A 17,455-nucleotide genomic window follows, 5' to 3' on the forward strand; every position below is an offset into this window, starting at 1 on the left:
CCAAAACTATCATTCAAAATAGATGGAGCAATAAAAGTCTTCCATGATAAGCAGAAACTAAAACAATATGTGACCACAAAGCCACCACTACAAAAGATTCTTCAAGGGATTCTGCACACAGAAAGTGAAACCCAACTTAACCATGAAAAGACAGGCAGCACAAAACCACAGGAAAAGAAAAACCAAGTAAGTAGAGAGTAACCTCAACTTAGGTACACACAATCAAACCTTCAAACAACTAAGACAACTAAATGACAGGAATCACCACATAACTATCAGTACTAACACTTAATGTTAATGGACTTAATTTACCCATCAAAAGGCACCGCTTGACGAAATGGATTAAAAGGAAGATTCAATAGTTTGTTGCTTACAGGAGACCCATCTCACCAACAGAAATAAGCATAGGCTTAGGATGAAAGGCTAGAAGAAGATTTACCAAGCCAATGGCCCCTGAAAATAGGCAGGAGTAGAAATACTTATCTCTGACAAAGTAGACTTCAAACCTACATTGATCAAATGAGATAAAGAAAGACATTCCATACTAATAAAAGGGGAAATAGACCAAAAGGAAATAATAATCATCAACCTGTATGCACCCAATGTCAACACACCCAATTTCATCAAACATACCCTGAAAGACCTAAAAGCATATACTAACTCCAACACAGTAGTAGTAGTTGTGGGAGGCTTTAACACCTCATTATCATCAATAGATAGGTCAACCAAACAAAAAATCAATAAAGAAATCCAAGATCTAAAATATACAATAGATCAAATGGACCTACTTGATGTCTACAGAACATTTCATTCAACTTCTAAACAATATACATTCTTCTTGGCAGCCCATGGAACCTTCTCCAAAATAGATCATATCCTAGGGCACAAAGCAAGTCTCAGCAAATATAAGAAAATAGAAATTATACCATGCATACTATCTGATCACAATGTAGTAAAAGTAGAACTCAACAACAAAAGTAAAGACAAAAAACATGCAAACAGCTGGAAACTAAATAACTCATTAGTTAATGAACAATGAATCATTGATGAAATAAAAGAGGAAATTAAAAAGTTTCTGGAAGTCAATGAAAATGAAAACACAACCTACCGAAACCTATGGGGCACAGCAAAGGCAGCCCTGAGAAGAAAGTTTATAGCTATGAGTGCATATATAAAAAGACTGAAAGATCCCAAATCAATGACCTAATGATATATCTCAAACTCCTAGAAAAACAAGAATAAGCAAATCCCAAAACAAATAGAAGGAGAGAAATAATAAAAATAAGAGCTGAAATCAATGAAATAGATTCGAAAAAAACCATACCAAGAATTAATGAAACAAAAAGTTGGTTCTTTGAGAAAATAAACAAGATTGATAGACCCCTGGCAAACCTGACTAAAATAAGAAGAGAAAAAACTGAAATTAGTAGAATCAGGAATGCAAAAGGGGAGATAACAACAAACACCATGGAAGTCCAGGAAATCATCAGAGACTACTTCGAGAACCTATATTCAAATAAATTTGAAAATCTTAAAGAAATGGACAGATTTCTAGATACATATGATCATCCAAAACTGAACCAAGAGGAAATTAATCACCTGAATAGATCTATAACACAAGATGAAATTGAAGAGCAATCAAGAATCTCCCCAAAAAGAAAAGTCCAGGACCTGATGGATTCTCTGCTGAATTCTATCAGACCTTTAAAGAAGAACTGATACCAACCCTCCTTAAACTGTTCCATGAAATAGAAAGGGAAGGAAAACTGCCTAACACATTTTATGAAGCCAGTATTACACTTATCCCGAAACCAGGCAAAGACACCTCCAAAAAGGAGAACTATAGGCCAATCTCCTTAATGAACATTGATGCAAAAATCCTCAACAAAATAATGGCAAACCGAATTCAACAACACATCAAAAAGATTATTCACCACGGCAAAGTAGGCTTCATCCCAGGAATGCAGGGGTGGTTCAACATATGAAAATCAATAAACATAATAAACCACATTAACAGAAGCAAAGACAAAAACCACTTGATCATCTCAATAGATGCAGAAAAAGCCTTTGATAAGATCCAACACCATTTCATGATAAAAGCTCTAAGAAAACTAGGAATGGAAGGAAAGTACCTCAACATTATAAAAGCTATATATGACAGACCTACAGCCAGCATTATACTAAACAGAGAAAAACTGAAACCATTCCCTCTAAAATCAGGAACCAGACAAGGATGCCCACTATCTCCACTCCTATTCAACATAGTACTGGAATTCCTAGCCAGAGCAATTAGGCAAGAAGAAGGAATAAAAGGAATACAAATAGGTAAAGAAACTGTCAAAATATCCCTATTTGCAGACAACATGATCCTATACCTTAAAGACCAAAAAACTCTACTCAGAAGCTCCTAGACATCATCAATAGCTACAGCAAGGTAGCAGGATATGAAATCAAGACAGAAAAATCATTAGCATTTCTATACACTAATAATGAACAAAGTGAAAAAGAATGTATGAAAACAATTCCATTTACAATAGCCTCAAAAAAAATCAAATACCTAGGTGTAAACCTAACAAAGGATGTGAACGACCTCTACAAGGAAAACTATAAACTTCTGAAGAAAGAGATTGAGGAAGACTATAGAAAGTGGAGAGATCTTCCATGCTCATGGATTGGTAGAATCAGCATAGTAAAAATGTCTATACTCCCAAAGGTAATCTACATGTTTAATGCAATTCCCATCAACATTCCAATGACATTCATTAAAGACATTGAAAAATCTACCGTTTAATTTATATGGAAACACAAGAGGCCGCGAATAGCCAAGGCAATACTCAGTCATATGAAATATGCTGGAGGTATCACAGTCAGCATATTTGCTGACTTCAAACTATATTACAAAGCAATAGTGATAGAAACAGCATGGTACTGGCACAGAAACAGACATGAAGGCCAGTGGAATAGAATAGAGGACCCAGATATGAAGCCACACAACTATAACCAACTTGTCTTTGACAAAGGCGCTAAAAATATACAATGGAGAAATAGCAGCCTCTTCAACAAAAACTGCTGGGAAAACTGGTTAGCCATCTGCAAAAAACTGAAACTAGATCCATGTATATCACCTTGTACCAATATTAACTCAAAATGGATCAAGGAGCTTAATATCAGACCCCAAACTCTAAAGTTGATACAGGAAAGAGTAGGAAATACTCTGGAGTTAGTAGGTATAGGTAAGAACTTTCTCAACGAAACCCCAGCAGCACAGCAACTAAGAGATAGCATAGATAAATGAGACCTCATAAAACTAAAAAGCTTCTGTTCATCAAAAGAAATGGTCTCTAAACTGAAGAGAACACCCACAGAGTGGGAGAAAATATTTGCCAGCTACACATCAGACAAAGGACTGATAACCAGAATATACAGGGAACTTTTAAATAACTAAATTCTCCCAAAACTAATGAACCAATAAAGAAATGGGCAAGTGAACTAAGCAGAACTTTCTCAAAAGAAGAAATTCAAATGGCCAAAAAACACATGAAAAAATGCTCCCCATCTCTAGCAATAAAGGAAATGCAAATTAAAACCACTCTAAGATTCCACCTCATCCCTGTTAGAATAGCCATCATTAGCAACACCACGAACAACAGGTGTTGGCAAGGATGCGGGGAAAAAGGAACCCTCTTACACTGTTGATGGGAATGTAAACTAGTACAACCACTCTGGAAAAAAATTTGGAGGCTACTTAAAAACTAAACATTGACCTACCATTTGATCCAGCAATACCACTCTTGGGGACATACCCAAAAGACTGTGACACAGGTTACTCCAGAGGCACCTGCACACCCATGTTTATTGCAGCACTATTCACAATAGCCAAGTTATGGAAACAGCCAAGATGCCCCACTACTGATGAATGGATCAAGAAAATGTGGTATCTATACACAATGGAATTTTATGCAGCCATGAAGAAGAACGAAATGTTATCATTCGCTGGTCAATGGATGGAGTTGGAGAACATCATTCTGAGTGAGGTTAGCCTGGCCCAAAAGACCAAAAATCGTATGTTCTCCCTCATATGCAGACATTAAATCAAGGGCAAACACAACAAGGGGATTGGACTTTGAGCACATGATAAAAGCGAGAGCACACAAGGGAGGGGTGAGGATAGGTAAGACACCTAAAAAATTAGCTAGTATTTGTTGCCCTCAAGGCAGAGAAACTAAAGCAGATACCTTAAAAGCAACTGAGGCCAATAGGAAAAGGGGACCAGGAACTAGAGAAAAGGTTAGATCAAAAAGAATTAACCTAGAAGGTAACACACACGCACAGGAAATTAAGGTGAGTCAACTCCCTGTATAGCTATCCTTATCTCAACCAGCAAAAACCCTTGTTCCTTCCTATTATTGCTTATACTCTCTCTACAACAAAATTAGAAATAAGGGCAAAATAGTTTCTGTTGGGTATTGAGGGGGTGGGGGGAGAGGGAGGGGGTGGAGTGGGTGGTAAGGGAGGGGGTGGGGGCAGAGGGCAGAAATGACCCAAGCCTTGTATGCACATATGAATAATAAAACAATAAAAAAAAAGGAACAATTTTCATAGAAAAGAGAAAGCCTGCAGAATGGGAAAAAAGTTTTTGCCAGCTATTCATGTGATAAAGGACTGAGATCCAGAATATATAAAGAGCCCAACAAAGTAAATAACAAAAGAATAAGTAATCCAATTAATACATGGAAAATGAGTTGAAGAAACGGTTTTTGAAAGAAATACAAAAATCCAATAAACAGATGTAGAAGAGGTGTTCATCATCCCTAGCCATAAGGTAAAAACAAATCAAAACATTAAGATTCTGTCTCACCCCAATCTCAATGGCTATCAAGAAAACAAGCAACAACAAATGCTGAAGAGGGTGGGGGAGCAGGGAAAAGGAATCATTATATGCTATTGGTGTGAATCTAAATTGCTGCATCCACTACAGAAATCATTATGGTGATTCCTCAATAAAACTAAAAATAGAACTACCGTATGATCCTGCTGTGCCACTCACAAGCATATACATAAAAGGAATGTAAGTAACATACAATAGAAATACCTGCACACCCATGTTTATTGCAGCACTATTCACAAGTAATGGAATCAGCCTATGTTCCCATCACCAGAGGACTGGATAAAGAAAATGTTACATACATATACAATGGACTATCATTTAACCATAAAGGAGAATGAAACTGCATCATTTGCATGAAAATGGAGGGAAATGGATATCATCATGTTAAGTGAAATAAGTCAGACTCAGAGAAATATTGCAGATTTCTCTCATATGTAGAACCTAGACTTTACAAAAAAAGGACATGAACATAAAAGGTGGACTCTTTGGAAGAGATGAACAGCAAGAGATGAGAAGGTAAAGCAGGTAGAGTGTGAACAAAGTATATGGTATGCCCACATGAAAAGGAAATAATGAAACCCATTTAAAATATTGTAAAAAAATTTAAAGGGTGCATGTAGGGAGGCAGGGATAAGAAAGAATAATACAAGGGGTGAATATTATCAAGCCAAATTATGTGTATATACAGAAATGTCACAATGAAATCCCTTACTTTGTACAATCAATACATCCTAATTAAATAACTTTCAAAAATAACTTGTTCAAGTTATATTTTCATTCTTAGTCTTCATTCTTAGTCATGGTAGTCTGCAGTTCAACAATTTCATTTGTTTTTTTTTTTTCTTTCTATCAAGACAGAGACTAGGGAGTCAGGAAATTTCAATGGGTACCTAGCTGACTTCTGCGTGTATGTCTTAAGGAAGAGAAATTTCTCAGACAGTACAAAATAGCTATAGAGTAAGAGTAATAAATTTCTTAGAGTCAAGACACTTTGATGGACAACTGTATATACTTTTATCTCTGTTAATTTTCACAACAACCCTAAAAAGATGAGATGAAGCAACACAGTTTGTGAGAGTTGCTTTGTGATTATGCAATCACCAGTGCTATGTTAGGTATTTTGTGTATCTCACATCATTCAGTATCCAGAATCACTGTGGGTCCCCACTGGCAGTTAGATAAAGGATCAACAAAGCTTGTTGTTAATACAATTATTATAACTTTATACCAAACACTATAACCAGAAGCCACATGAGCTAATGCATAAATCTGTCTCTCTCTCATTTTAAGTCTATGGATTTTTCCACCTTAATAGGGTATTCATTTTCTACCAGATGCTAAAGAAGGCTTATTGAACAATCACTTTATTTCAGTTAAAATATAGCGAACTCTTACCATATGGAAATTACATCATACTGAGGGGCACCAACATGTGCAATTACCCAAATGCATACACATTTGTGATATTTCCATCAGGGAAAATAAATCATGACAATGGAATTGAGGGTTAAAAAATATCTTCCACTTAGAGAATCACCAGGTAAGACAGCTCCAAGGAGGTGATATTTGAACCACTTCTTCATGACGTGAGGGACTGGAGTCATGCCACTTTCAGAGGGAAAGGCACAAGTAACTGCTGCCAAGGACTGCAATAGTAATGCCTTCAATGTGATCACAGAAGCTACTCTGCTGGACTGCAAAGAGTAACCATGACAAACAGAAGGAGATGGGACTGCAGGGAATAGTTCTGTGGGGTTTTCAAGAGCAAAGAATGAATTCGGACTTGAGTATAATGGAAAAGGCTTGAGGATTGAGCCAAGGAATGAAACCCTGTGGTTGCACAGTTAAATGATACCTCTGTAGGCTCAGTGGAAAATATGCTGACGTGTGGTTATATGTGCAATAAGGAAAACCAATGAAAATTATGACCTCGTCCAGGTTAGTGATGAGAACGACAAGCACTTGGGGTGGTAAGAAGTGGTCTCAAGCACAATACATTTTTTTTTCAAAAGAAAAATACCTTAATTTTTAAAATGTTCAAAGATAAAAACTATTAATAAACACTTGGAAATACTGTCCAAATTCTCTACAAACCAAAAAAACATAAATTAAGACATGACATCATTTTAAAACTATCAGATTGGCAAAAAGAACACTAGCTAACACTATGGGCACAGACACAGTGTTCTGGAACATGGTTATGGAAAGTATAAATTAAACTCCCTTTCTGAAGACCAATTTGACAACACTTAGCCAAATGCTTCACACATATACTGTCAGCAGTTTCACTTAAGAATATAGCTAAGAGCCAAACATGATAGTTCATGCCTGTAATCCCAACTTCTCAGAAGCACAATACATTTTACATGGAGAGGTTAAATGCCTGCCAGAGGGATGAGTCCATAGTTGAAGTGTAAGAAAATAAGAATGGGAAGACAAGACTGTCTTTGAAAATGAAAAAGTGACACCATGTTTTCCCCGTGATTATTTTGTTTTTCTTCACTAGCTCTACAATATGTTTCCATAGATAATGAAATTCTTTCCTGGGCCACACCAAACTGTCTTCAGACACTGGGAAAAACTGAAATTGTTTCTCACATGGTTGAAAAACACAAGAGAGATTTGAATCCTACAGAAACAAGAGACTTTATTGATGCTTACCTCAAGGAAATTGAAAAGGTAGGATAAAAAATGTTTTTTATGTTTTATTCTCTTTCCACTCTAGTAAGAGTTTACCACAAATTACATGCATAAGGACATAGTTGTCTTGATTTTTATCACCAAATGCTTGAAGCTTTCTGTTAGCCTCCAGCATTTATGGAGGAACATCTGCACAGTATTGCTGCTTCCTGTGGACATGAAATGGACAGTCATTTCTCCAGATCTTTACTTCAAATTATTTCCCTATGATAAAGCCCCTGTGGGTTGTGGCAACCAAAAATGCTCTGAATAAATCAATACACACTCCTTTCTAGAACACAGGCAAGACTTCAAGTTTCCATGAAGAAAACCTCGTGTGCACCACGCTAGACCTCTTCCTAGCTGGAACTGAAACAACATCTACAACACTGAGCTGGGGTCTGCTGTACATGGCCCTCTACCCAGACATCCAAGGTGAGCCTGTTGACTGTGTTAGGAGCACGACAGCATGGTGCTCCTGCAACATATGGCTCAAAGGAGGGCCAGAGGACAGCATGGTAGAATAGAAAGATTGGTAGAATAGTTATGAGGTGACATGCACCTGGATTGAGAAAATTCTTCACTTTTTCTGTGAGGATTTTGATGGGCTCTAATGTACAAATATTAGAGTCTCTGCTCTTGAGAAACCCAGAATCAAGGAGGGGAAACAGTGAACTGAATTAACTTTTAAATAGGTTTAATGAAGAGTTACATTCTTCAATGAAAACCTAGTCATACCCTTCCCTTCTTTTTACTATTGCCTTCTCATTTTCTCATAGATGGCATTCAAGATTCTTAGCCTGGGATATGGTGCCCTCTAATGTGCTCCCTTTTGCCTTTCTAGTTTCAACCTTACCCACCCTGAATGGTGGCTCTACTAAATTACATGTCATTCTCCTGGCACTGTCCTTATATATGCCTCTATGTTTTGACATCTGCTCTTTCCTCTACCAAGAATATACTTCCCCAGTTCATCACATGTTGAATTTCTTTCTCTTCAGGTAGAATCTGCTCAAGTTTTATGTCCCTAAGACACTTCTCATTCTTCTAGGAAATCACTAACCTGGGAATCATCAGCATGTCTTCCTCCAGATATGCAATCATGCACCTCCTTTGCTGTCTGTATCACACATTATTTATGTATCTTCCCCACATGCTGCTGTCCCTTCAAGGAGAGTGACTGTTTACCATGTTTCTTCCTCCGTATTCTAGAACAGTTTGAGTAGGTGGAAGATGAGAACTGCCATTGTACTGTTTTCCAAATTGTGATGAGCAGTTAGTATATTGATGAGGCATAAAATAAATTTAGTGGATCAAGATGAACTATTTTTGCTCTAAGATAAACAAGAATAGAGAAAGTCAGAGTGTTTCTAATCCTAAGGGTAAATTTTTCTTAACCTTTCATTTCTTTCATAAATTGATCTATAAATACATGCTTATATATGTGGATATTTATGCACATGCACCCTGGCCCATAACATAAAATTCATTTTTACCTGTGATTTTTTTTGAGTTTAAGAGCTAATGAGTTGGATATAGATTTGATATCTGGAATTGAGTTTACAAAATATGAATGTGATATAATATTAAAGTGATAGATGTTATACCTGTGTTCATAGTAAATATATTCACAACAGCCAAGAGGCTGAATCAGCCCAATGTTCATGGATTATTAACTGATAAATGTGGACTGTGTTTGAAATGGAATACTATATATTCAGGCCTAAAGAGAATGAAATTCTCATTTATGCTACACCTTGGATTAATTTTGAAGACATCATGCTAAGTTAAATAAGCCATTGCAAAAACAAAAATACTATAATATGCCACTGAAATGAATTATCTAGAATAGTCACATTTGTTGAGACAGAAGGTAGAATGCTGGTAGTCATAGGTGGGAGAAGGGAAAATGAGGAGTTGTTTATTGGATATAGGGTTTCACTAGAAAAAGTTCTAGTGATTGCTTGTCCAGCACTGTGAATGTATTTAACGTTGCTGAATTATACACTTAAAAATGGTTAAGATGAGCCAAGCATGGTGGCAGATACTTATTATTCCAACACTTAGGATGCTGAGGCTGAAAAATCATGAGTTTGAGGCCAACCTGGGCTACATAAAGAGAAGCTTTCTCCACAACAACAAAACATAAAAAATAAAAGGAGAAGATGAAGATGACTAATGACATCCACCATCCCTAGCATCTCTTTGGAAGTGATATGAATAGCCAGAGAACCACTAGTGATTAGGCTGCCAGTGGAATGCTTACAGTCTGCTCCATCCAGTCCTGAAAAGTAGAACCACCAACTCAGCCCTAGAACTACACAAAGGAAGTCAAACTAACTGACAAATAGCTCCCATAGGGGAGTAGACTGCCAAATGGGCTAAATAAAGAAAAGCCAGTTTTTATTTTTAGCTCTGAGCACATACTAATGGCATATATAAAGGAACAGAAAACTATCATCTTCTTACTGTTTAAAATGCTTGTTATATTTATTTTAGTTCTTATTTTTTCTTTTACTTTTTTTGTTTATAGACTGCTTTTCTATAGATGTTTTAAACCACACTGATTGAGTTAAATCTTTATACATAATTTTATCCTATTTTTATATAATTACTTTTCTCCATTTTCTTTGCTTTTGTATTTCCCTTATATTACTTGTCCACTTAACATCTGATTTTCTTGACCTTTTATGCTCTGTTTTTTCCTTTTGTTACTTTGGTTATTGTTGTTTTATTTTTATTGTCATTTTTTTCTGTCTTCAGTATAGGCTTAGGTTGGATTGTAGCTCATGCCTACAATCCCAGTGATTCAGGAGGTACAAATCAGGAGGATCATGGTTTGAAGCCACATAGAGCAAAAACTTAAAAGACCCCCTCCCAATCAATAATCCAGTATGGTGGCATTTGCCTATGATCCCAGTGATGTGGGAGGCATGGGTAAGAGTATTGCAGGCTGAAGTATGCCCAAGTCAAAAATGTGAGATCCTATCCAAAAAGCGTTAAAGCAAAAGAAGGGGTGGAGATTTGGTTCAAGCAGTAGAGCCACTGCTTAGGAAGTGGGAGTACCTGAATTGAAACCCACATACTGCCACACATACACACTAAGACAGGTTCTCTTCACAGAGCCCAGGCTCACCTGGGACTTGTGGTCCCCTGCTTTAGCCTCCAAGTTCAGGAATTGCAGATGTGAGCTACATACTCAGCCTTTAATATTAATTTTTAATCATCTCCTCTCCATCCCTCCTCTTTCTCCCTCCTGAAATTTTTATTCTCCTGCTGTATGCAATTAGATCAGTCTTCTCCCACTTTTATCTTTAATTGTGTCTCTGTTCTGCTCCAGAGTATTTCCTAATCTTTCCTGTATCAACTTTAGAGTTTGTGGTCTGATATTAAGATCCTTGATCCATTTTGATTTAATATTGGTATAGGGTGATATACATGGATCTAGTTTCAGTTTTTTGCAGACTGCTAACCAGTTTTCCCAGCAGTTTTTGTTGAAGAGGCTGCTACTTCATCGTATATTTTTAGCTCCTTTGTCAAAGACAAATGGTTATAGTTGTGTGGCTTCATATCTGGGTCCTCTATTCTGTTCCACTGGTCTTCATGTCTGGTTTTGTGCCAGTACCATGCTGTTTTTATCATTATTGCTTTGTAATATAGTTTGAAGTCAGGTATCGTGATACCTCCAGCATTGTTCTTTTGAGTATTGCCTTGGCTATTCGTGGCCTCTTGTGTTTCCATATAAATTTCACAGTAGATTTTTCAATCTCTTTAATGAATGTCATTGAAATTTTGATGGGAATTGCATTAAACATGTAGATTACCTTTGGGAGTATAGACATTTTTGCTATGTTGATTCTACCAATCCATGAGCATGGGAGATCTCTCCACTTTCTATAGTCTTCCTCAATCTCTTTCTTCAGAAGCTTATAGTTTTCCTTGTAGAGGTCATTCACTTCTTTTGTTAGGTTTACACCTAGGTATTTGATTTTTTTTGAGGCTATTGTAAATGGAATTGTTTTCATACATTCTTTTTGAGTTTGCTCATTGTTAGTGTATAGAAATGCTAATGATTTTTCTATGTTGATTTTATATCCTGCTACCTTGCTGTAGCTATTGATGATGTCTAGGAGCTTCTGAGTAGAGTTTTTTGGTCTTTAAGGTATAGGATCATGTTGTCTGCAAATAGGGATATTTTGACAGTTTCTTTACCTATTTGTATTCCTTTTATTCCTTCTTCTTGCCTAATTGCTCTGGCTAGGAATTCCAGTACTATGTTGAATAGGAGTGGAGATAGTGGGCATCCTTGTCTGGCTCCTGATTTTAGAGGGAATGGTTTCAGTTTTTCTCTGTTTAGTATAATGCTGGCTGTAGGTTTGTCATATATAGCTTTTATAATGTTGAGGTACTTTCCTTCTATTCCTAGTTTTCTTAGAGCTTTTATCATGAAATGGTGTTGGATCTTATCAAAGGCTTTTTCTGCATCTATTGAGATGATCAAGTGGTTTTTGTCTTTGCTTCTGTTAATGTGGTTTATTACGTTTATTGATTTTCGTATGTTGAACCACCCCTGCATCCCTGGGATGAAGCCTACCTGGTCGTGGTGAATAATCTTTTTGATGTGTTGTTGAATTCGGTTTGCCATTATTTTGTTGAGGATTTTTGCATCAATGTTCATTAAGGAGATTGGCCTATAGTTCTCCTTTTTGGAGGTGTCTTTGCCTGGTTTTGGGATAAGTGTAATACTGGCTTCATAAAATGTGTTAGGCAGTTTTCCTTCCCTTTCTATTTCGTGGAACAGTTTAAGGAGGGTTGGTATCAGTTCTTCTTTAAAGGTCTGATAGAATTCAGCAGAGAATCCATCAGGTCCTGGACTTTTCTTTTTGGGGAGATTCTTGATTGCTTCTTCAATTTCATTTTGTGTTATAGGTCTATTCAGGTGATTAATTTCCTCTTGGTTCAGTTTTGGATGATCATATGTATCTAGAAATCTGTCCATTTCTTTAAGATTTTCAAATTTATTTGAATATAGGTTCTCAAAGTAGTCTCTGATGATTTCCTGGACTTCCATGGTGTTTGTTGTTATCTCCCCTTTTGCATTCCTGATTCTACTAATTTGGGTTTTTTCTCTCCTCATTTTAGTCAGGTTTGCCAGGGGTCTATCAATCTTGTTTATTTTTTCAAAGAACCAACTTTTTGTTTCATTAATTCTTTGTATGGTTTTTTGGTTTCTATTTCATTGATTTCAACTCTTATTTTTATTATTTCTCTCCTTCTATTTGTTTTGGGATTTGCTTGTTCTTGTTTTTCTAGGAGTTTGAGATGTATCATTAGGTCATTGATTTGGGATCTTTCGGTCTTTTTAATATATGCACTCGTGGCTATAAACTTTCCTCTCAGGACTGTCTTAGCTGTGTCCCATAGGTTCTGGTAGGTTGTGTTTTCATTTTCATTGACTTCCAGGAACCTTTTAATTTCCTCTTTTATTTCATCAATGATCCGTTTTTCATTAAGTAATGAGTTATTTAGTTTCCAGCTGTTTGCATGTTATTTGTCTTTACTTTTGTTGTTGAGTTCTACTTTTACTGCATTGTGATCAGATAGTATGCACGGTATAATTTCTATTTTCTTATATTTGCTGAGACTTGCTTTGTGCCCTAGGAGAAGGTTCCATGGGCTGCTGAGAAGAATGTATATTGTGTAGAAGTTGGATGAAATGTTCTGTAGACATCAAGTAGGTCCATTTGATGTGTTGTATATTTTAGATCTAGGATTTCTTTATTGAATTTTTGTTTGGATGATCTATCTATTGATGATAATGGGGTGTTAAAGTCTCCCACAACTACTGTGTTGGAGTTAATATATGCTTTTAGGTCTTTCAGGGTATGTTTGATGAAATTGGGTACGTTGACATTAGGTGCATACAGGTTGATGATTATTATTTCCTTTTGGTCTATTTCCCCTTTATTAGTATGGAATGTCCTTCTTTATCTCATTTGATCAATGTAGGTTTGAAGTCTACTTTGGCAAGTATAAGTATTGCTACTCCTGCCTGTTTTCAGGGACCATTGGCTTGGTAAATCTTCTTCCAGCATTTCATCCTAAGTCTATGCTTATTTCTGTCAGTGAGATGGGTCTCCTGTAAGCAACAAATTGTTGGATCTTCCCTTTTAATCCATTTCGTCAAGCAGTGCCTTTTGTTGGGTGAATTAAGTCCATTAACATTAAGTGTTAGTACTGATGGGTATGTAGTGATTCCTGTCATTTAGTTGTCTTAGTTGTTTGAAGGTTTGATTGTGTGTACCTAAGTTGAGGTTACTCTCTACTTTCTTGCTTTTTCTATTCCTGTGGTTTGGTGCTGCCTGTCTTTTCATGGTTAAGTTGGGTTTCACTTTCTGTGTGCAGAATCCCTTGAAGAATCTTTTGTAGTGGTGGCTTTATGGTCACATATTGTTTTAGTTTCTGCTTATCATGGAAGACTTTTATTGCTCCATCTATTTTGAATGATAGTTTTGGTGGGTAGAGTATCCTGAGGTTGAAGTTATTTTCATTCAGTGCCCAGAAGATCTCACCCCACGCTCTTCTTGCTTTTAATGTTTCTGTTGAGAAGTCTGCTGTGATTTTGATGGGTTTACCTTTGTATGTTATTTGTTTTTTCTCTCTTGCAGCCTTCAATATTCTTTCCCTAGTTTCTGAACTTGTTGTTTTAATGATGATATGTCGTGGGATAGTTCTATTTTGATCTGGTCTGTTTGGTGTCCTGGAGGCCTCTTGCATCTGTATGGGAATATCTTTCTCTAGATTTGGGAAATTTTCCATTATAATTTTGTTGAATATATTATGCATTCCCTTTGCTTGCACCTCTTCTCCTTCTTCGATGCCCATGATTCTCAAGTTTGGTGTTTTGATGGAGTAGGTAAGTTCTTGCATTTTCTTTTCACAGGTCTTGACTTGTTTAATTAATAGTTCTTCGGTTTTTCCTTTAATTACCATTTCATCTTCAAGTTCTGAGATTCTGTCTTCTATTTTTTGTATTCTGCTGGATTGGCCTTCTGCTTTGTTTTTCAGTTCTGTTTCATTCTTTTTTCTGAGGTTTTCCATATCCTGGGTGGTTTCCTCTTTAATGTTGTCTATTTGTGTCCTGAGTCCATTTATCTGTTTATTAATCATGTTCTCTGTTTCAATTTGGTGTTTATACAGTGCTTCTATGGTTTCCTTTATTTCTTCTTTTGCTTTCTCAAATTCTCTATTTTTGTTGTCTTGGAATATCTTGAGTGTCTCCTGTACATTTTGGTTGACCCTATCCAGTATCATCTCTATAAAATTCTCACTGAGTGCCTGTAGTATGTCTTCTTTTAAATTATTCTTGTGGGCTTCATTGGGTTCTTTGGCATAGTTTATCTTCATTTTGTTGGAGTCTGGATCTGAGTATCTCTTTTCTTCATTTCCCTCTGGTTCCTGTACTAATTTTTAGCTGTGGGGAAACTCGTTTCCCTTTTTTTTCTGTCTTCCCATCATTGTCCTTGTTGTTACTGTCCCTGTACTGTGTGCAATTAAGTATTTTATAGCTTATAATAATAACAATGGTAATATTTAGAATGGAAGGGTGTGAGGAGATATAAAGCAAGAAGTTAAAGAAAAGGGAAAAACAAACAGGTAGGAAAAAACAAAACAAGGAATCAAACAAGAAAGTTTCAAAGGTATAAACAGGGAGTGTTAGTGTACTAATTGACAGTAAGCTGAACAGGCCTTAGAGAGACAGAGAGAGGATTGAAAATAAAAAATAAAAAGAATAAAGATAAGAATAAAAATAAAAAAATAAGTAAATTAAAGTAATATGTATATAAAAATAAAATAAAACAAAATTAAAAATAGAAAATAAAAAAAAATTTAAAAAAAAACCTCCAAGTTCAAATGGAATGAAGTTTCAGTCTTAATTATTTTGGTGTCCATCTCCGTCTCCAATCCTGGAGATGGTGCCTCTGATGTTGTTCTCTTGTTGTTTCATCAAAGGGGATGCATAAAGTAGAACAAAACTGCACACACACAAAAAAATAAAAAACAAAAAACAAAAAAACCCACAAAGTGTCCCAAGTTCAAATGCAATACAGTTTCAGAAAGTTTTTCAGCATGCAGGTGTAGTTCAGTTGTTTTCTCATCAGATGTAGGGAGAGAGAAAAAAAAAAGGAGTCTGGAGACAGTTCTGTGAATGGTATCTGCAGCTGTGGCTTGTCTGCCCACTGTTGTCAGCCTGCTGGTGCTGGAGGCATTATTTACGCAGATCTCAGGGGTGAGCTTAGCACTCACCTGGCCCTGCAGTCTTTGTTTACTCAGATTTTTCCTGTACGGGAGCCTCTGCTACAAGCTTTCCCCTTTCCAAGCACACTGGGGGGGTGACACTACATCTGCTTTCTCAGGCCTGCGTGTTTATTTACAGTTCACATGGAAAGTGGGTCCTCCCCCCTCTCCTGTGGAGTTTTCCTCCCTCCGCCACTCTCACAAGCTTTCCCGCTCCTGGTTGCTGGGCACACACCCCCGCTCCCACCGGAGCCTCTCTGGCCTGCCTGGCTTGTTTATTTACAGTCCTGGGAAGGATTCCCTTCCCCCACTCTTCGGCACTCAGTGTACCCCACCCTCTTTCCCGCATGTCTTTATTGTTCTTATTGCTTATTACTCAGTTTCTCTTTTTTCCCTGTGTGGAGGTCGGTCTGTCCAGGGGGCTATGCTGCTCTGGCCCAGGGTTGTCTGTGGGAGTACCGTGGTACCACTAAGCTTACCTTGTCTGCGTCTTCCCAAGCCATCTGGGCACGGGCAACTGGCGCCCCAGGGGCCCTCCTGATTTCTCCGTTTAACATGAAGTGGAGATGCTCTGCACCAGCTGGAGATGTGGAGGGCTCAAAGTTTTGACTTTTTTCAGTGGTTTTGCCTGCAAGGTGTGTCTCCAGCGTCTCTCCAAGATTTCACTATAGGAGGCATGCTTTCTGATTCCTCCCTCTGGCTGCCATCTTGGAATCCAACCTGGAAATGTAGTTTTTAGGAGACAACCAGGTATCTAGCTAAATCTCTATTACTCTAGAAAAAGAGGAAAATATATTGGAGTATAGGTAGTAGTTTTATCATTTGTTATTTTCTTTACATCTATTCAGTTAACTCTCAATGTAAGGTGGATTTATTCTTATTAATCAGAAGAGGAAACTGACCTTGAATTGTTTTAGTAGCTTATGCAGCAGTGTTATAAAACATGAGTTTTATATCTATTTTCCATTCTTAAATATTTCCTTGAGCAATTAGAGTCTAAAGGTGTACTGTGGTCTGAATGTTTGAGGTTTTTCTGCCCAAATTCAATTATCAACATGATCTAATTATCAATGTGATGGCATTAGAAGATGGGGACTTTGGAGAGTGAGTCCTCCTGAATATGATCAGTGTCCTTATAAAACAGGTACCAGAGATCTGCCTTGCTCCTTGCAATATGTGAGGACACAGTAAGAAAGTGCCATATATGAATCAGAATGGGGGTTCTCAGAAGGCACCATCATGTCTACTGGTGCATTGATATTGGACTTTACTGGCTCCTGAACTATAAGAAATAAATTTCTGATATTCACAATCCACCTAAGGTAAGGCATGTTGTTATAGTGTCATGAATAAAATGACAGCTTACTATGAGCTCAACTATTTTGATCCTGGTTAATATATTACTTTTGAGTAACTAGAATCAAGAGTAAGTTAAAGGCTTGACAATTCTGTACATAAGGGTGTTAATGGATTGGGGAGTATTTTATTTCTTTGCAAACTGATCGCTAGTTGAAATATAATTGGTGAAATCTTGAACACTCATACATCTTTAGAAGAAAGCATTCAAGTTTTAAAAAGCAAGAGAAACTC

At 36.9% G+C, this 17,455-nt stretch overlaps 1 protein-coding gene across 1 annotated transcript in view; it reads left to right on the forward strand.

The window, feature by feature from the left end:
* LOC109695365 (cytochrome P450 2J2-like) overlaps positions 1 to 17,455 on the forward strand; it is a 51,805-nt gene that overhangs the window by 21,260 nt on the left and 13,090 nt on the right. Inside the window, 3 exon segments of the mRNA XM_074079965.1 lie at positions 7,395 to 7,473; positions 7,476 to 7,567; positions 7,864 to 8,002. Coding sequence (XP_073936066.1) covers positions 7,395 to 7,473; positions 7,476 to 7,567; positions 7,864 to 8,002 — 310 coding nt within the window.

The sequence above is a fragment of the Castor canadensis genome, chromosome 7, assembly GCF_047511655.1.
Source record: "Castor canadensis chromosome 7, mCasCan1.hap1v2, whole genome shotgun sequence".
In the NCBI taxonomy this organism is placed as follows: Eukaryota; Metazoa; Chordata; class Mammalia; order Rodentia; family Castoridae; genus Castor; species Castor canadensis.